At 39.8% G+C, this 19,856-nt stretch overlaps 1 protein-coding gene across 3 annotated transcripts in view; it reads left to right on the forward strand.

Annotated features, from left to right (window-relative positions):
* The window catches only part of smad4b (SMAD family member 4b), a 75,388-nt gene that overhangs the window by 14,410 nt on the left and 41,122 nt on the right, over positions 1 to 19,856 (forward strand). For all 3 annotated transcript variants that reach the window (XM_052036032.1, XM_052036038.1, XM_052036048.1), the window contains 3 exons: positions 7,496 to 7,670; positions 13,435 to 13,464; positions 16,186 to 16,410. In XM_052036032.1, the coding sequence (XP_051891992.1) occupies positions 7,496 to 7,670; positions 13,435 to 13,464; positions 16,186 to 16,410 (430 nt within the window). The remainder of the gene's footprint in view (positions 1 to 7,495; positions 7,671 to 13,434; positions 13,465 to 16,185; positions 16,411 to 19,856) is intronic.

Below are 19,856 nucleotides of genomic sequence, written 5' to 3' on the forward strand. Positions count from 1 at the left end.
GACCGATCATGGATAAAAGAGGAAACATTCCTGGAGTCGGAAGAGGTAGGGGAGGTCCTTAACGAATACTTTGCTTCAGTATTCACCAGTGAGTGGGAGACCTTGATGATTGTGAGGATGGTGTACGACAGACTGATATGCTAGGATATGTCAACATGAGGAAAGAGGATGTGCTGGAACTTTTGAGAAACATCAGGATAGATGAGTCACTGAGCAAGGTTATTACAGGAAGCGAGGGAAGAGATTGCTGTGCCTTTAGTGGTGATCTTTGAATCCTCACTGGCCACAGGAGTAGTGCTAGGTGATTGGAGGGTGGCAAATGTTGTTCCTTTCTTCAAGAAAGGGAGTAGGGATAACCCTGGGAATTACAGACCAGTGAGCCTTACTTCAGTGGTGGGCAAATTACTGGAGAAGACTTTTAGAGACAGGATTTCTGGGCATTTGGAGAAGCATAGGCTGATTAGGGACAGTCAGCATGGCTTTGTGAGGGGCAGGTTGTGCTTCATGAGTCTGATTGAATTCTTTGAGGATGTGACAAAGCACATTGATGAAGGTAGAGCAGTGGATGTGGTGTACATGGATTTTAGTGAGGCGTTTGATGAGGTTCCTCGTGGAAGGCTCATTCAGAAAGTCAGGAGGCATTGGATCCAGGGAAACTTGGCTGTGTGGTTTCAGAATTGGCTCGCCTATAGAAGACAGAGGGTCGTTGTAGATGGAGTGTATTCTGCCTGGAGGTCAGTAACCAGTGTTGTTCCGTAGGGATCTATTCTGGGAACCCTGCTTTTTGTGAATTTTATAAATGACTTGGATGAGGATGTAGATGCAGATGACACGAAGATTGGTGGTGTTGTGGATAGTGTAGAAGGTTGCTGTGGGTTACAACAGGACATTGATAGGATGCAGAGCTGGGGTGAGAAGTGGCAGATGGAGTTTAACCCAGAAAAGTGTGAAGTGATACACTTCGGAAGATCGAATTTGAAGACGGAATACAAGGTTAATGGCAGGACTCTGAGCATTGTGGAGGAACAGAGGGATCTTGGGGTCCACGTCCATAGATCCCTCAAGGTTTCTGCGCAGATTGATAGGGTTGTTAAGAAGTTGTCTGGTGTGTTGGCCTTCATTAGTTGGGGTATTGAGTTCAGGAGCCGTGAGGTGATGTTGCAGCTCTATAGAACTCTGGTCAGACCACACTTGGAGTATTGTGTTCAGTTCTGGTTGCCTCATTATAGGAAGGCTGTGGAAGCTTTAGAGAGGATGCAGAGGAGATTTACCAGGATGCTGCCTGGATAGGTCGAGCAAGCTAAGGCTTTTCTCTTTGGAGTGAAGGAGGATAAGAGGTGACTTGATAGAGGTGTACAAGATGATAAGAGGCATAGATCAAGTGGATAGTTGGAGACTTTTCCCAGGGCCAAAATGGCTAACACGAGGGGACATAACTTTAAGGTGATTGGAGGAAGGTATGGGGGGGGGGGGGGTGCCAGAGGTAAGTTCTTTTTTACACAGAGAGTGGTGGGTGCGTGGAGTGTACTGCTGGCTTAGGTTGTGGAGGCAGATATACTGGGGACATTTAAAAGACTCCTATACAGGCACATGAGTGATAGAACAATGGAGGGCTATGTGGGAGGCAAGGGTTAGAAAGATATTAGAGCAGGATAAAATGTTGGTACAACATCATGGGCTGAAGGGCCTGTACTGTACTGTAATGTTCTATGTTCTAAACATAAACATTCAAAGGGAGAATGTACAAACTCCACATAAACTGCATCCAAGGCTAGGATTGAACTTGGGTTCCTGGAGTTGAGGCAGTGGCACTAACTGTTGGGCCAAAGTGCCACTCTAAATTGCTGGAAGATCAATATTGTCAAAATTTGGCATATTATGCCATGAAGGTAAAACCTTAATGTTTTCTAACTCAAAGTGCAAGAAGGAAAATGGCTTCAATGTGCCCAACTGCATGCCAGTCAGGGTACTTGTACTTTGAACATTAGGGGATTGTGATACAGCTTGTGGTCCTGAGAACATTGGAAATGTGGGCAACCTCCTATTAGCTTTGTCATTGGAAAATAGAAAGATGAAGGAAGCAATTTGTGATGATAGGGTCAAGAAGATGTCAAGTAAATTGGTTTCAATTTTAAGACATTGTTGTGACTGGCAAGCCCAATATTTGACTGTGCATCCATAGCTGGCTTATACATGAGAAGAGCTTACTGGATCATGTAGGAGGGCAGTTAAGAGCCTGTCAGTTTGGTACAAGACTGGAGTCACACATACCAAACTGGGTAAGGACAACAGATTTCTTGACCTTAAAGAAAAGATTTCCTATCCAACGTTGTAACGGTCATGTTTTTTTTGTTGAGGTTTTCTCTGGGCTTTAAAGGAAAAGTTCTCATAGTATTTAAACCCCTGATCCCAAACTTATTAGTACGAACCATTGGTTTACTTCATTCCGGGATATCAAGTCACAAAAGCCCATGTGTCAGTTATGTACTTTTCAAATGCCACTAGGCCTTCGGCTGTAGTTGGCTTATATTTCCCGTTCCTTTCATTGTGCTACTGATCTCTTTTCCATTTGATTTCCAATCTGGTATTCTAGGAATTCTCTAATTTGTTGCCCAATTACAAACCTGAAAAACTTCAGTTTCTCCAGGTTTTACATCTTCTCTGATGCTGCACTTATGCCTCGAGTCCACTTTGCAATTCTTCAGATTGAAAGCACTGTAAATTTTTGGCAGGACTTTCTTGTATAAGAGTACAACAATCTTTTATTACTGCAGCAATTGGACATGTTAAATACGGAGTCTGCTAATATCCTCATTGTTCTTCAAATCATCTGGTTAATTCAGATCTATTCATGATTTTCTTTTTTCACGTTGTTTAGTAATTTATGCATGATCTGTATGTATGACTTAACCATTCACATTTAATATTATTTGATTCCCATTTGTATATTGGTATTGAAATCGGACTACTGCACTTTTTTACCCTTGCTTTTTTCCCCTGCTCCTTCCCTCATATTCATTTGAACAGTTTGCATTGAGCTTCTGACTCTAGATTGCCAGTCTACATTTTAAAAATAATCTTAACGTGCATATGTATTCTACCTTGCTGATAATTGCCACCTGTCAGATAGCTACTGATTCATACTGTTCATTCAATTACTTAAGTTTTCTGTGATCCATACCAACTTGAGCTTTAAAGACTGGCAAAATTTGGACAAGTTCTTTTTATGGATTGCATATATATACCAAGTCTTTTGTGATGTCAGGAGATGCCACTTATGCAAAAGCCAAATTACTTCATCTTTCCTGTACAAAGAAATAAGTGGCTTCTGTTTACTAAATAATCATTATAACAGTCTTCAAGTTCAGCTCGATAGTAAATTAAAATTAATTGGTCTGTTGTTGTGTTTTCACGTCTTTTTGATGACAGATTTCAAGATGGTCATTGAGGCTTTTATGTTTTTCTTCAGAGCTTTTAGTCCAAATCGGACATCCAGCTTATTTAATAAAAGTTATTATTCTAAGATGAGTAACTGCAGTATACACACAGCAGCCATGTGATGGGGTGGAATTAATGTTTACAAAGGTAGATAAGATGCCAGTCAAGTGGGCCATTTTGTCCTGAATATAAGAACATGAGAAACAAGAGCAGGATAAGGCAAGTTGACCCCTTGAGCCTGCTACACCAATCAGTAAGATCATGGCCTGAACACCACTTTTACAGTCTCTCCCCATACTCCTTAACACCCTTGCAGTTTAAATATGTATCTCCAACTTAAATACACACAATGACTGTGTCCATATCTCTCTCAGGTACAGAATTCCAATGATTCACAGCACATTGAGAGAAGTTCCTTCTCTTCATCCAAAATGGGCTACCCCTTATTCTGAGACTGTGCCCCCTAGATATCGTCACTAGGGTAAATATCCTCTCGGCATCCACTCAGTAAATGCCCCTTGGAATTCTATATTTCAATAATATCGCCTCTTAGTTTTCTAAAATCCAAAGAGCATTGGCACAACATGCTCAACCTTCTATGTAAACCACTTCATCCTAGCAATCAACCAAGTGAAACTTCTCTCCGCTGTCACCAGTGGAAGCAAATTCTTCCTTAAATATGGATACTAAAGCTATATAGAGTCCTTCGGGTATGGTCTCACTGGCTCCATGCGAAGTTGTATCAAAGCTTCCCTACTGTCATTCTCCAAATACTTTCCAATGAAGACCAATGTTCTATTAGCCTTTCTAATTACTTATCTTTTCTGCGTACTAGCTTGTGTTTGATATACTAAGTCCTCTCAGATCCCTGTGCATTGCTACATTTTGTAATTTCATTCAATTAAAATAGCAATTTACTTTTATTCTTCCTTCCAAAGTGGATAAACTTGCATTTTCCCACATACACGTTCTACCTGCTAACTTCTTACCCACACACTTAATTCATCAATATCCTCTTGCAGGCGCTTTGTGTTGTCCTCACAATGCATCTATTATAACGTCATTAACAAATTTGGCTACGGAATATTGTGTCCCTTCATTCACATTAATGTAGATTATAAGTAGTTGAGGCTCCAGCATTGATCCCAGTGGCATGTCATGACTTAATGGCAATCCAAAAGTGACCCATTTTACTCAACTCTGTTTTCTGTTAGCTGGCAAATCCCATTTCCATGCCAATATATTTTGCAGTAATCTTTTGAGTAACACTTCATTAAATGCCTTCTGGAAATCCAGATATACTAAACTTCCTATTATTTGCTCTCTAACCACTTGGAAATCTTGATGCTTTGGCATCTGGCTGGCTGATGTTTGCTATGCACACTTTCCAACTCCCCGGGGTCCCTGGTCCCCACAGCTCACTTCTAATACTCTGGGATTTTTGGTTCACATGCTTCCTTGAAACTCATCGGATTCACTGGAACATCTATTATTCTACTGAGTAACATCTTAAAAAAACAAGTGTTTTGTAGAATTTATAATAACATCCATAGTCTGGAAAATCTGTTACACAAGAATCACCAAGCTTGCTGGATTAGCAGAGTTTTGCTGTAAAGTACATGTACTATCCCTTCTATTTGTTATATCTTCAGAGACTTCTAACAAATTCGTCAAACGTGATTTCCCATTTATAAAACTCTGACTCTGCTTGATTCTTTTATGATTTTTTGAATATCTCAATAATGAATTCCAGCTATTTCCCAATGTCGTTGGGCTAACTGAGCTGTAGTTTATTGCTCTGTCTCGCTCCTTTCTTGAATAGCAGTATTGGAGTTGTGTTTTTCCAATCCTCTGAGACGTGTCCTGAGATTACAACTAACTAGCACCTACCATTTCTGCAGCCACTTTCTTCAATTAAGACCCAGGTCCAGGGGGATGTGGCAGCACATAACCCCAGTAGTTTACCTAGTATCTTTTTGTTTACTAGTGATACAGTTCTTTCCTCTCTGCCATGCATACTGTCAAGCTTCTTGAGTGATGGAGTTGCACTCATCCAGATGTCTGGAGAATATTTCATGAATTGTGCATTGTATATGGTGGAAAGGCTTTGAGGTGTCAGGAACTGAGTCACTCACTGCAAGGAACCCAATCTCTGACTTGTTTTTGTAGTTGGTGTTTCTGTGGCTTTTCAATCTGAGTTTCTAGTCACTGGTGACCTTCAGGATGTTGATTTGGGAACTCCATTGGATAATGCCTCTGAATGTAAAGGGTAGGTGATTAGACACTTTTGTTGGAGGTGTCAATGCCTAGAACTCTTGTGGAGCAAATGTTTCTTGCCACCTATCAGCCCATGCCTGCATGTTTCTAGGTTCTGGAGTGTGCAGGCATGGACTCTTCAATTTGCTAAGGAGTTGCAAACTAAATTGAACATTATACTGTCATCAACAAACATCCCCACTTCTGACCTTATGATGGAAGGAATGTTTTGAAGAAGCAACTGAAGATGGTAGGGCCTAGGACGGTGCCCTGAAGAACAATGATATCCTGGGATTGGGATGATTGATCTCCAACAACCACATCATCTTCCTCAATCAAAGGTATGATTCCAGCCATTGGAGCATTTTTCCCCTGATATCCGTTAACTGATAAATGGTCAGGGCTCCTTGAGGTAACAGTGGTCACATGCGGCCTTAATATCATCTTTGGAATTCGCCTCTTCAGTCTATGTTTGAATCATAGCTGTGACAGTATGATGCGGTCCTAATGAACCTCACACTTCTTGTCAGTGAGCAGGTTATTGAAGGGTAAGTCCTGCTTGATATCACTGTTGTTGATATCTTCCGTTATTTTTCTCTTGTTTGAGAAAAAAGGGGAAGAGGGCCTAGGTGGATGTAAAGGTTTTCCACATGATTTACACTAGGCTCTGGAGATGGCCTTTCCCTCCAACTTTTTATACTGGCTATCTCCTCCGGTCCTGATGAAGGGTCTTGACCCGAAATGTCAACTGTTTATTTCCCTCCATAGATGTTGTCTGACCCGCTCAGTTCTTCCAGCATTTTTTGTGTGTTGCTGGTAGTTAACTGTTTTAGATTTATCCTGCTTTTGGTTGCTGGATGTAACTGGACAGTTTTCCACTTTGTTGGGTAGATGCCAGTCTTATAATTACACTGGAATAACTTGGCTGGAGCATGGCTAGTTCTGGAACACAAATCTTCAGTTTTACAGTCTGAGATGTTGTCTGGTCCTATCTCCTTTGTAGAATTATGTTTCCAGCCATTTCTTGAAATCACACGGGCTAATCAAACTGACTGAAAATGGGCTTCTGCATAGCTGGAGATCTTGGTAGGGAGCCAAGATACATCATTTACAGGGCATTCCTTGCTGAGCATGGTTGCAAATGCTTCAGCCTTATCCTTGGTACTTGTGTTCCAGGTCCTGCCATTTTTTGAGGATGAGGCTGGTCTTGGGGTTGCTGCTTCATGTTAGTTGTTTAATTGTCTCCCACTATTCATGATTTGGTGGATGTCACTGAGTGCATTAACTGTTTTGTGCTTGTCCTCTTTGTCCTTAAGAATTCTTGGACTTTTATGACTTTATTTATGCAAACATTGGAAGAAAAATTTGCTTTTATTTCTAGATTGCTCTTTGGTTGACAAGGCGCAATTTCAGTATGTTTCTGAAATGTGTATTTTAGCTTGTCTCCTTGCCCTTTGCTAGTTAATCAACATACAAGGAGAAAGTTGTTTTGGCTCAAGAATTTTAAGTATTAAAAAATAGTACAAAATTTATTAATGTTAAAGTGGAGAGAAACCTGATGTAGTAAATTATGTATTTTAAATATATCAAACAATGATAGAAGAAGGCTTGTTGTCTGTTCCCATATAACATATTTCAGTAATTTGACTGATTCCCATGACTGATTTTGAGTGTGTTTTTCTACATAGTCTGATATGTTCCTTTTTTTAATTGAAGTTCCAAATTTACATTTGCACAATTAGCTATTGTACATTTTGTGATAACTTTTGTATATATTTTAAAAAAATCCATTCTTCCCCAGGTTGCTGGACGTAAAGGTTTTCCACATGTGATTTATGCTAGGCTCTGGAGATGGCCTGATCTTCATAAAAATGAACTCAAACATGTAAAATATTGTCAGTATGCATTTGACCTGAAATGTGACAGTGTCTGCGTGAACCCTTATCACTATGAGCGTGTGGTTTCTCCTGGCATTGGTAAGGGTTTTTTTTAACTTTCTATACTTATGTACTAACAACAACTTTAGTGAGTGAAATTTTATGTCGGTTATTACAAATTACTTATTTGTGGTCAAATACCTGTAATAACACTGACTTAGTTTTACTGTTGCAAAACCTCAGTGAGGAGCAAGTCTGAGTGCAAGATCTTTCTGGTCCTCGGTGAAATGGAGATGAGATGAAGAGTAGTCAGTTAACAACAGATTTAGTTATATACTTTGTAAGCTGTAGGGAAAAAAGATGAAAAATTGAGGGAAGGACTTCCATAGTCTTGGAGTTCTAGACTAGGAATTAGAGTAGGATACAATACTGAGCCTTGATGACCTTCATACTATCCTTGCTGCATGTTGAGAAAATCAAGTAAGGTTGATGGTGAAGGAATGATCATCATTGAAAATGGGATAAAATATATTTTTCTTTATCACCTTTTGGTTATGTTATTTTGATATATAAGCAAAACAATTAGAATTGGAAAAACCTGAATTATAAAGTTCAAAAGCCTTCCACCTCAGTTTTATTAATTTTGATGCTGTTGTGTATTATATTTTGATTTTTTTTTAAATTTGGGATTTATTAGTGTTTTTGAAGTGTTTTTTGATTTGAGACTGGTATGCCACTGCAGTCAAATGCTACAGATTTGCGCATGAGTAACACATTGCTGAAATTGATTTTTGTTGCAAAGTGGTGGCTTGGAGGAAAAGATGGTACTTTTCTGACAGAAAGCATTGATGGACTTAATTACCAGGTATTCTATAACTTCTGTGGCTACCACAATGCAGTAATCTTTTTGAGAAAATTTGCGCAAGATTAAATTAGTAAGGGTTGAAGTTCCTTCTCTAAATATAATTGTGAAGGTTTTGACATATTTGTGTTCAGAGCATTTTAATAGCATTACAATTGGAAGTAACTTGTTTCATTGCACTCTCATAACACAAGCCATATGAAATAGGAGTTGGCCATACAACCCATTGAGCCAGTTCTGCCATTTAATAAAATTATAGCTGATCCTCAGCCTTGGCTCTGATTTCTTGGCCATTCCCCTTATCCTTTGATTATGTCATATTTTCTAGTGTAGTTTTCTATTCTTCTAATGCGTGGATTGAGAATCATGAATTGTTTCTGGTTCAATTAACTTGCCCCTCATGCTTCTAGAAACATAGAAAAACTACAGCACAATTCAGGCCCTTCAGCCCACAAAGCTGTGCCAAACATGTCCCTACCCTAGAAATTACTAGGCTTACCCATAGCCCTCTACTTTTCTCAGCTCCATGTACCTATCCAACAGTCTCTTAAAAGACCTTATTGTATCCGCCTCCACCACCATTGCCGGTAGCCCAATCCACGCACTCACCACTCTCTGAGTAAAAAAACTTACCCCTGACATCTCCTCTATACCTACTCCCCAGCACCTTAAACCTATGTCCTCTTATGGCCACCATTTCAGCCCTGGGGAAAAGCCTCTGACTACCTACCCGATCAATACCTCTCATCATCTTATATACCTCTTATCAGGTCCCCCCTCATCCTCCATCGCTCCAAGGAGAAAAGGCCGAATTCCCTCAACCTGCTTTCATAAGGCATGCTCTGCAATCCAGGCAGCATCCTTGTAAATCTCCTCTGCACCCGTTCTATGGCTTCCACATCCTTCCTGTAGTGAGGTGACCAGAACTGAGCACAGTACTCCAAGTGGAGTCTGACCAGGGACCTATATAGCTGCAACAATACCTCACGGCTCCTAAATTCAATTCCCCGATTGATGAAGGACAATACACCATATGCCGCCTTAACCACAGAGTCAACCTGCGCAGCCGCTTTGAGCGTCCTATGGTATCGGACCCCAAGATCCCTCTGATCCTCCACACTGCCAAGAGTCCTACCATTAAGACTATATTCTGCCATCATATTTGACCTACCAAAATGAACTACTTCACACTTATCTGGGTTGAACTGCATCTGCCACTTCTCAGCCCAACTTTGCATCCTATCTATGTCCCTCTGTAACCTCTGACAGCCCTCCAAACTATCCACAACACCCCCAACCTTTGTGTCATCTGCAAACTTACTAACCCACCTCTCCACTTCCTCATCCAGGTCATTTATAAAAATCACAAAGACCAAGGGTCCCAGTACAGATACCTGAGGTACACCACTGGTCACCAACCTCCACGTAGAATACGACCCTTCAACAACCACTCTTTGCCTTCTGTGGGCCAGCCAGTTCTCGATCCACACTGCAATGTCCCCTTGGATCCCATGCCTCCTTACTCTCTCAATAAACCTTGCATGGGGTACCTTATCAAATGCTTTGCTGAAATCCATATACACTACATCTACTGCTCTCCCTTCATCCTCAAAAAATTCAATCAGGCTCGTAAGGCAGGACCTGCCCTTGACAAAGCCATGCTGACTATTCCTAATCATATTATACCTCTCCAAATGTTTATAAATCCTGCCTCTCAGGATCTTCTCCATCAGCTTAACAACCACTGAGGTGTGACTCACTGGTCTATAATTCCCTGGGCTATCCCTACTCCCTTTCTTGAATAAGGGAACAACATCCGCAACCCTCCAATCTTCCGGAACCTCTCCCGTCTCCATCGACGATGCAAAGATCATCGTCAGAGGCTCCGCAATCTCTTCCCTCGCCTCCCACAGCAGCCTGGGCTACATCTCATCCAGTCCCAGCAACTTATCCAACTTGATGCTTTCCAAGAGTTTCAGCACCTCTTTCCTAATATCTACATGCTCAAGTTTTTCAGCCTACTGCAGGTCTCCACTACAATCCCCCAGATCTTTTAACGTAGTGAATACTGATGTAAAGTATTGATTAAGTACCTCTGCCATTTCTTCTGGATCCATACACACTTTCCCACTGCTGCACTTGATAGGCCCTATTCTTTTGCATCTTATCCTCTTGCTCTTCACATACCTGTAGAATGCCTTGGGGTTTTCCTTAATCCTGCCTGCCAAGGCCTTCTCATGCCCCCTTCTGGCTCTCCTAATCTCCTTAAGCTCCTTCCTTTTAGCCCTGTACTCCTCCAGATCTCTAACATTACCTAGCTCTCTGTACCTTTTGTAAGCTTTTCTTTTCCTTTTGACTAGATTTATTATAGCCTTTGTATACCACGGTTCCTGTATCCTCTTGTGACTCCCCTGTCTCATTGGAACATGCCTATGCAGAACTCCACACAAATATCCCCTGAATAGTTGCCACATTTCTTCCGTACTTTTCCCTGAGAACATCTGTTCCCAATTTAATCTTCCAATTTCCTGCCTGAGAGCCTCATAATTCCCTTTACTCCAAGTAAACACCTTTCTAGTCTGTCTGTTCCTATCTCTCTCCAGTGCTAACATAAAGGAGATAGAATTATGATCACTATCACCAAAATGTTCTCCCACTGAGGGATCTGACACCTGACCAGGTTCATTTCCCAATACCAAATCAAACACAGCTTCTCCTCTTGTAGGCCTATCTACATATTGTGTCAAGAATCCTTCCTGAACACACTTAACAAACTCCTCCCCATCTAAACCCCTCACTGTCTGGAGATGCCAGTTGATGTTTGGGAAATTAAAATCCTCCATCACAACAACTCTTATTCTCACACCTTTCTAGGATCTGCTTCCATATCTGCTCCTCAATATCCCTGTTACTATTGGGCGGCCTATATATAAAAAAAACACCCAGTAAAGTTATTGACACCTTCCTGTTCTTAACCTCCACCCACAGAGACTCCGTAGACAGTCCCTCCATGACGTCCACTTTTCCACAGCCGTGACACTATCTCTGATCAACAGTGCCACTCCCCCACCTCTTTTGCCTCCCTCCCTGTCCTTTCTGAAACATCTAAAACCCAGCACTTGAAGCAACCATTCCAGTCCCTGAGCCATCCAAGTCTCCGTAATGGCCACCACATCATAGCTGCAAGTATTGATCCACGCTCTAAGCTCATCTGCCTTGTTCACAATACTCCTTACATTAAAGTAGACACATCAAACCTGTCTGAGCACGTCCCTTCTCTATCACCTGCCTATCATACCTACTACTAGCTTTCTCTATTTGCGAGCCAAACACCTCTTCCCCAGTCTCTCCAGTTCGGATCCCATAATTCTATAATTTGGATCTATAATTCTAGTGGAATTTTTTTTCCTACTTTTGAGAAATCATGTCACTCACAAACATATGCAAATGTTCAGTCATTATGATTAATATTTACCAGTGTCTTTATTTTCCCATCAACAAACTTGAATTTATACTAGACAGACACAGACTGCAGATGAAGGGTCTTGACCCAAAACGTTTGACTATTTCCCTCCATAGATGCTGCCTGACCCACTAAGTTCCTCCAGCTTTTTGTGCGTTACTTGAATTTATACTATTTGGATGCATTGTGAGGCACTATTGCTGCTTGTTAAAATAAACTGCTAAAAAAGAAAATTTAGTTACTTAGTTATAAGTGCATTTAAAAATAATTATTTGAAGGTAGTAATCTTTTATTTTCACATTTTATTAAAATGTTGGCAGCTTTGTTCTATTATAAGGATATTTATAAGGATTGCTTTTAACATGCCTGCTTTGTTCATCTTAATGCAGGTTGTACTCTGTCTTTATGCTATTGGTCTACAGACTAATTTTGTTCAATCGAAGTATTTATTGGGAATATTAAATTATCTTGTGTACAATTGTTACTCATTTTAAAAGTGAAATTGTAACATTGTACTTAAGACACTTATACTGATAATTTCATTGTATATTGAGATCTGTTGATCTTACAATGCAGCTATGTACAAAGTTCTTGCGTGACTAAATTTCATACCACTTTATACATATGCTAGCTTTTTGGCATGGATCCTCCGAAACACAACTTAAAAAAATTATCAATTGAATAAGATATATAACTGTGATAGCAGAAAGTCGGGATACAGACTACATGTATAATTTTACTGCCATTTGCACACCTCTAGCCTGCAATCAAAGTGAAGTTATCCTACTAAAGTTTTACCTTTTATTAGCTGCTGTGGTAGGACCATGGGGCTTTTAAGAGCCACATTTAAAGTTTAAATCCATATAATTTGCATAGATCTTAAGTTAGTGATAATAATGGATCTATATATTCTGATTTAGGATTGATGTACAGAAAAGACCCCCAAAAAAAAAATTCCCACATCTACAAAAATTCAGGCAATAAATTAAAAGAATAAGCACAATTAGGAATAAGTTACTTGACTTCAGTAGCTAATTATGTATTGTTGTTAGATTAGACATGGCTGCATTTAGTTGAATAAAGGTTGTGGTAATTGTTGTTGTAACTTGTAATTTCCAAGTGGGACCAGAGATTTATTAACTTTCCAGATCTTTGCTTCAGTATGTACTATCAATATGTTATATTAGTATTCAGTGGTGAAATCTGGGTTTTAAGGTAAATAAGTTGTAGGTGAATGGGTTTATCAAAAGTTGATAAACCAAAGCATAATTACGTGTGTGCTGTTTGTTATGGTACCACTGATTTTGACTTCATGCTGGGTACCTATCTCTACAGATTGTCATGGACCCCACAGGGTGAGTGGATTTCAGTGCATTATTGGTATCAGTGTTGTAGAATTTAATGCTTTTCCAAGTTGATCTTTTTTAACATCTATTCAAAACAAAAATTACTGAGGTACATAAGCATCTGTATTTAGATCTTATAATATTTGGATAAAATGAAATGAATACTAATTTTTGACTTTTCTTTAAATGAAGATCTCTCAGGATTGACGCTGCAAAGCTCAGGTAAGAAATACCACCAATTGCTTATGGGTTAATCAGTGTTATGAATTTAATTTGTATCATCTACAATTTACTGGATTTTTAAACCTATTATTTTTCTTTATCTTATTGTAAGACAACCATTCAGTGTAAATCTCTTTATGGACTCTGCACTTCATGTACAAAGTACTGGAATCATTATGCTGAACTGCTAGGATTAATTCAGAGGTGTGAGAAATGGTGCTAAATTAAGGTTTAGTGATGTATTCAGTCTCCTGAATATGAATGAAAAAGAGAATCACAAGCCTGCAGTTAATTTATTTAAATGGCTCAATTACATTGAATGAAACCACCTTTGTATTTAATTTGCGTGTGAAAATATAACTAAAAAGGAGTCAGTCAAGGAATTATAGTGATTTATTTCTCCTATCACTGACTCACTCACTCTTTCTCTCATCCCAATTATATATATTTTTTTTATGCATCTTGATAGTAAACAAAAGCAGGTTTCACATCTACAACTGAGTCTGGTCTGTATATTTGTTTCCATTTCAGCAGTTGATAGTGAACTGGAATGTGACTTCTGACCTGCTTTTCCTCTTCCTAAACCAGAACATTGAGGACTTTGCCTTGTATCAGCTTGAGAATTTAATATGACACATTTCAGCAAACAGTGTTACCAGCATCTTGAAATAATTTACAGATGAACATTATTCAGGAAGTAGAGGAATTTAGTGTGGAAAATAACCATGATCAGAGGGATATATTTGAATTGGGCACCCGAATCTAGAGAGAGGTAGCGTGGCAAAGTAGTTTTGGAGTATCAAACCAGCTAGTCCCACCCCCCAGCTGACTTTCCTTGCTCTTTTTCTCAGTTACTGGAGATTATCCAAAACTTGCATTGCCCCTGCAAAACAATACCACAATTTTGAAATTTTCAAATTATCTCTCTAATCTCTTCAATTCCTAATTCTCAAGATGATTATTCTCCTTTAATTTTGGTGTCTTGATCATCCACAAATCCATTGGTGATAGCTGGCATAATCCCGAGCTCTGGATTTCCCAGTTGCATTACCTCACCCAACTTATCTCTCTATCTCTTTGCTCCTTTTAAGATGCTACTCAAAACCCATCTTTTTACCAAGCTTCCTAATATTTCCCCTTGTATAGCCAAGTGCCATTTTATTTGAAGTGCTCTAATGAAATGCTTTAGGCTGTTTTGCAATGTAAATGTTGTAAATTAAATAGAATTTGTTGATGAAGAGTTGAAAAAAGGAAGTATCGCTAATGAGGCTTCCATAAATCAGTACTCTGTTTCATAAATCGGCACATCTCTGATTTAACCTGATCTGTAGTGTGGGAACATTATTGAATCTGAAATGGAGATAATTATTCAAAGTGGAGACATTGGAAATTTGACGTGTTCAAGATTTGATAGATCAAGTGCGGTGACTGAGACACTCTCTGGTAGTTCATTTGCTGATCCCTTAACCTACAGTGCCGTTACGTGAAGAATGCTCGTGTGGTCAGCATCTTGTTAGTCGCTTTTGTTATTCCTACTTCATAGTTTCATTATTGTTTAAGGTTATCCCAGCGTGTCTATTGTTTCCAATCTGGAGTGAGGGAACGTGATGATTGCACAGTAGCTGTACATGAAAATACATGAGATTAATAACTATAAAGAATTACGAATGTGAATTCATATCATGTCTTTTTTTGTGTTTTCATGCACTTGTATTTAAAGATCAATTTTGGATGTTTTCAAAAATAATTTTCTATGCATGTGCTTCTGATTGTTTACTTTTCAAACAAAATGTTCTGAAGGAATGTGTTTGTGGGCAAGCCATGTTTCTCTGGGGATTTCTGAATGATGCTTGATCCCAGATTCAGAATTGGCAACTGTTTCAATGTATGGAGCCAGTTTCAGAGGCACTTCTGGTTACCAAAAGAGTTTGTACCAACGTCCTTTCCACAGTAGGAAATAAGAGCATGCCAGAAGTGTGGTCATTTATGTAGATCTACCAGCTCCCTTATGGCCCACAACGTTGGCATGGTAGACATTAGAGGTCTGTTGCAGGGTGGGGATGCAAGTACCTCTCTGTGTAAAGGGCCAAATAATCTTTTTTAAAAGTTGAAGTTTTGGTATACAGCCTTTTACAGTGCATAGTTGTCATGTTATTTGGAATGATGGGCTGCTTGCAATTAGAGCAACAGTGGATGCTAGAAATTAATGGCTGTTCCTTGCACGCAGCATTACAAAGACTTAAGTGGCACACAAACTTGCTGAAAGTTGGACTTTCTTCATTTGTAATGAAATCACAAACCTGACACTTTGCGGTGGTCGACCTGTGTAGTAGAATAAGGCGGGGATGCAGTGGAACAATTATTTTTCTCGACTCTAGAATGTTGCACAAAATATTAGCACATATGCTCAAGTAATCTTGCTTTCACTATATAAAGTTAATTATACTGTATCGACTTTAAGGAACTATTTAAAGATCATCAGTCCTAATGGAATTGTATTCTAGAACAAACCTTGAGGCAAATGAGAGGTGGAGGTATGCCCAGTGATGCAGATCAGCCAAACCATTTGAACAGCTGGAGTTAGTTCAGACTGGTTTTAGGGAGGCCTGGAAGCATGTTTATCTTCTAACTTAAGGAATGGTGGATAATGTGAAAAGTCCTATTATAAGAGAAAATACCAAATGTATAGTATGTTGTTAATAACTTTTCCATTAATTCCAGGTCCAACAAGCCTTTTAGTCAAAGATGAATTTGTAAATGATTATGTGCAAGTTGAAGGACCGCCGCCTCTGATGAATACTGAAGGACATTCTTTGCAAACTATTCAGCATCCACCCAGCACCAGGCAACCAACTGAAAGTTATAGTGGACCAGCCATGTTAACACCAGCAGAGCCCAGTACTCCGAGCACCACCAATTTCCCCAGCATTCCTGTTGCTACCACGAGTAAGTAGAAAAGTGATTGTTATAAGTAAGACTTGCATGTAATGTTAAAAAACTTTCATATTTTATGACATAAGGAATTTTCACTACCAAGTATCATCCTTTTTAAATGTTGTTATATTCTGCATCTCTGCATTGTGCTTCAAACTACAGTGCTGTAAAACTTGTGTAGAATTTTTTGTTTAAACGGCAGTCTCTTTTTTGAATTTTCTGGTAAATCTCTACCAAGACCACTGGCTGCTTTTTTTTAACCACTTTTGTTGGAACTAAAATAAATTGTGTAACAATGTTTCTTACTCTTTTTTTGTGATGGTGATGTTTGTGGCAGAGAAAATAGATTTTAACCAGAGAATGCCAGAAGTGCCTATCTGGTCAGCATCTGAGGAGCCAGAACACAGCTTAACTGCTGTGTATTAATTGCCAGAACAGGATGAGGGCTAGCTATCCTTTTCTTATGTTCTCAGTTCAGCATTCAAGTTTGAGCAGAAAGTAATTTATGATAATACAGCAAAATGAACTATTTTTGGCCATTTAAACATATTTATTTATATTTGCTTTATTTATTTATAGTTGGTTTAGTTTCTATAGGAATGTTTGTAATTGGGCTTCATGTAGTTTGTGTTCTGTACATTACAGCTAGATACGGCTTTCTCTTTTAGGTGAAATGTTAAAAACCAATATCCAGACTGCAGAGTACTTTTGCACAAAGGTGTGAACCTTCCTGGTGTCTCAACTGCTGGGTTGGATTTGTGAACTGATAACTGCTTAGGGGCCAAAGTTGTTTAATTGCTATTTTGTTTGATTTTTCTCATTGTTCTCAAAGATATTTTAGTTAATTATATACTATTAAACCATTTAATTATAGAGTTCAAATGCACGTATTTTTAAATGCTTACTTTATCGGATGGACATATGGAGTGGGGGTGGGGGGGAATGTCAGCTCTGGTAATGGAATAAAGCAGAACATGTAAGAGATTCAAAAGTTCTGTAGCAGCAGTGGAGAAGACCAGAAATAGGCTGTTTAGCACCGGAAGAGTGGCGACACTTGCAGGCTACGCAAAGATGCATTTCACTGTTTTGATGTACATCACAAGATCACAAGACAAGGGAGCAGAAGCAGGCCATTCGGCCCATCGAGTCTGCTCCAAGGAAAGGGAAATAGAAATGAGAAATGGGGAATGGGGGAAGAAGAAGAAAAAAAAACTATTCTAATCCCAATTACCGGCCTTATCCCCATATCCCTTGATATCCTGACTATTTAGATATCTATCTATCTCCTCCTTGAACGCCCCCACTGATCTGGCCTCCACTGCTGTACGTGGCAAGGAGTTCCACAAATTCACCACCCTCTGGCTAAAGAAATTTTTCCTCATCTCTGTTTTGAAACTGTACCCTCTAATTCTAAGATTGTGCCCTCTGGTCCTGAACTCACCCACCAAGGGAAACAGCGTAGCCACATTTACTCTGTCCTTTCCTATCAATATTTTAAATGTCGCTATGAGGTCCCCTCTCATTCTTCTGTACTCCAGCGAGTACAGTCCAAGAGCCGACAAACGCTCCTCATACGTAAGCCCTTTCATTCCTGGAATCATCCTCGTAAATCTCCTCTGAACCCTCTCCAACGTCAACACATCCTTCCTAAGATGTGGGGCCCAAAACGGCGCACAATATTCCAAATGAGGCCTCACTAGTGCCCCGTAGAGCCTCATTAACACTTCCTTACTTTTATACGCTATACCTCTCGAAATGAATGCCAACATAGCATTCGCTTTCTTTACCACCGATCCGACCTGGTGGTTAACCTTTAAGGTATCCTGCACGAGTACCCCCAAGTCCCTTTGTACTTCCGTGCTTTGGATTTTCTCTCCTCCTAGATAATAATCTGCCCGCTTATTTCTGCTTCCAAAGTGTACAACTGCACATTTCCCTACATTGAATCTCATCTGCCATTTCCTTGCCCATTCTCCTAAACTGTCTAGGTCCCTCTGCAACCTTCCTATCTCTTCAATACTCCCTACTCCTCCCTCTATCTTGGTGTCATCCGCAAACTTAGCCACAAAACCATTTATTCCATCATCCAAATCGTTAATGTACAAGGTAAAAAGGAGTGGTCCCAACACCGACCCCTGTGGCACACCACTAGTAACTGGTAACCAACCAGAACGAGATCCTTTTATTTCCACTCTTTGCTTCCTGTCAACCAGCCAATGCTCCACCCATTCTGTTATCCTACCCGTAATTCCATGACCTCTCATCTTATTAATCAGTCTCTTGTGAGGCACCTTATCGAAGGCCTTTTGAAAGTCTAAATACACAACATCTACCGCCTCTCCCTTATCCACCTTACCTGTGATTTCTTCAAAAAACTCCAATAGGTTGGTCAGGCAGGATCTTCCCTTCACAAAACCATGTTGGCTAGGACCTATCCTGCCCTGCGCCTCTAGGTATTGTGTAACCCTGTCTTTGAGGATAGATTCCAATAACTTTCCCACCACTGACGTCAGACTAATAGGTCTGTAATTTCCTTTATGCTGCCTCCCACCTTTCTTATACAACGGAACTACATTTGCGACCCTCCAGTCCTCCGGAACCACGCCGGAATCTATCGATTTCTGGAAAATTATCGCCAATGCCTCCGCTATCTCTAAAGCCACCTCCTTCAGAACCCGGGGATGCACCTCATCCGGTCCGGGAGACTTATCAGTCTTTAGTCCATTTAGTTTTCCTAGCACCTTCTCCCTAGTAATCTTAACTGAACTCAATTCCATTTCGTGAGACTCCTGACTAACCGGGACATTGCTGATGTCCTCCACGGTGAAGACCGATGCAAAGTATTCATTCAATTCCTCTGCCATCTCTCTATCGTCCATTATAATAGCTCCTGCACCGTTATCAATTGGTCCTATATCAACCCGTGTCTCTCTTTTACACCTTATGTATTTAAAAAAAAACTCTTAGTATCCTTTCGAATGTTATCCACCAACTTCCTTTCATAATTCATCTTTTCTTTCCTAATGACTAATAAAGATGTCTTATCTTATTCTCTATTCAATGAGATCTGGTACCTAACTCCATTTACTTGACTTTCCCCTTTTCTCTTAATCTATGAAAATTAAAAAAAAACAGTACATGCTGGCAATCTGAAACAAAAACAGAAATGTGGGAAATACTCAGCAGGTCAGGCAGCATCTGTGGAAAGAGAAAGTTTCAAGTTGAAGATCTTTTGTCAAAACTGGGAAACAAAGTTACAGAAAAGATAGAGAGAGCAATGGATAGGACAGAAGGAAAATTTGACTAGTTGAGGCCATGGTTGCTGTAGGAGTAGGTTGTTAATGGGGGCAGTTAGAACATGATAAAGAAGTATGATGTGTTGCAAGTCAGGGTGTACTAATGGAGAGGAAAAAAATGCTGAGCCAATATCACAGATAATTTATAGCAGAAATGGCCAG

Source organism: Pristis pectinata, chromosome 2 (assembly GCF_009764475.1).
Source record: "Pristis pectinata isolate sPriPec2 chromosome 2, sPriPec2.1.pri, whole genome shotgun sequence".
NCBI classification, from domain to species: domain Eukaryota; kingdom Metazoa; phylum Chordata; class Chondrichthyes; order Rhinopristiformes; family Pristidae; genus Pristis; species Pristis pectinata.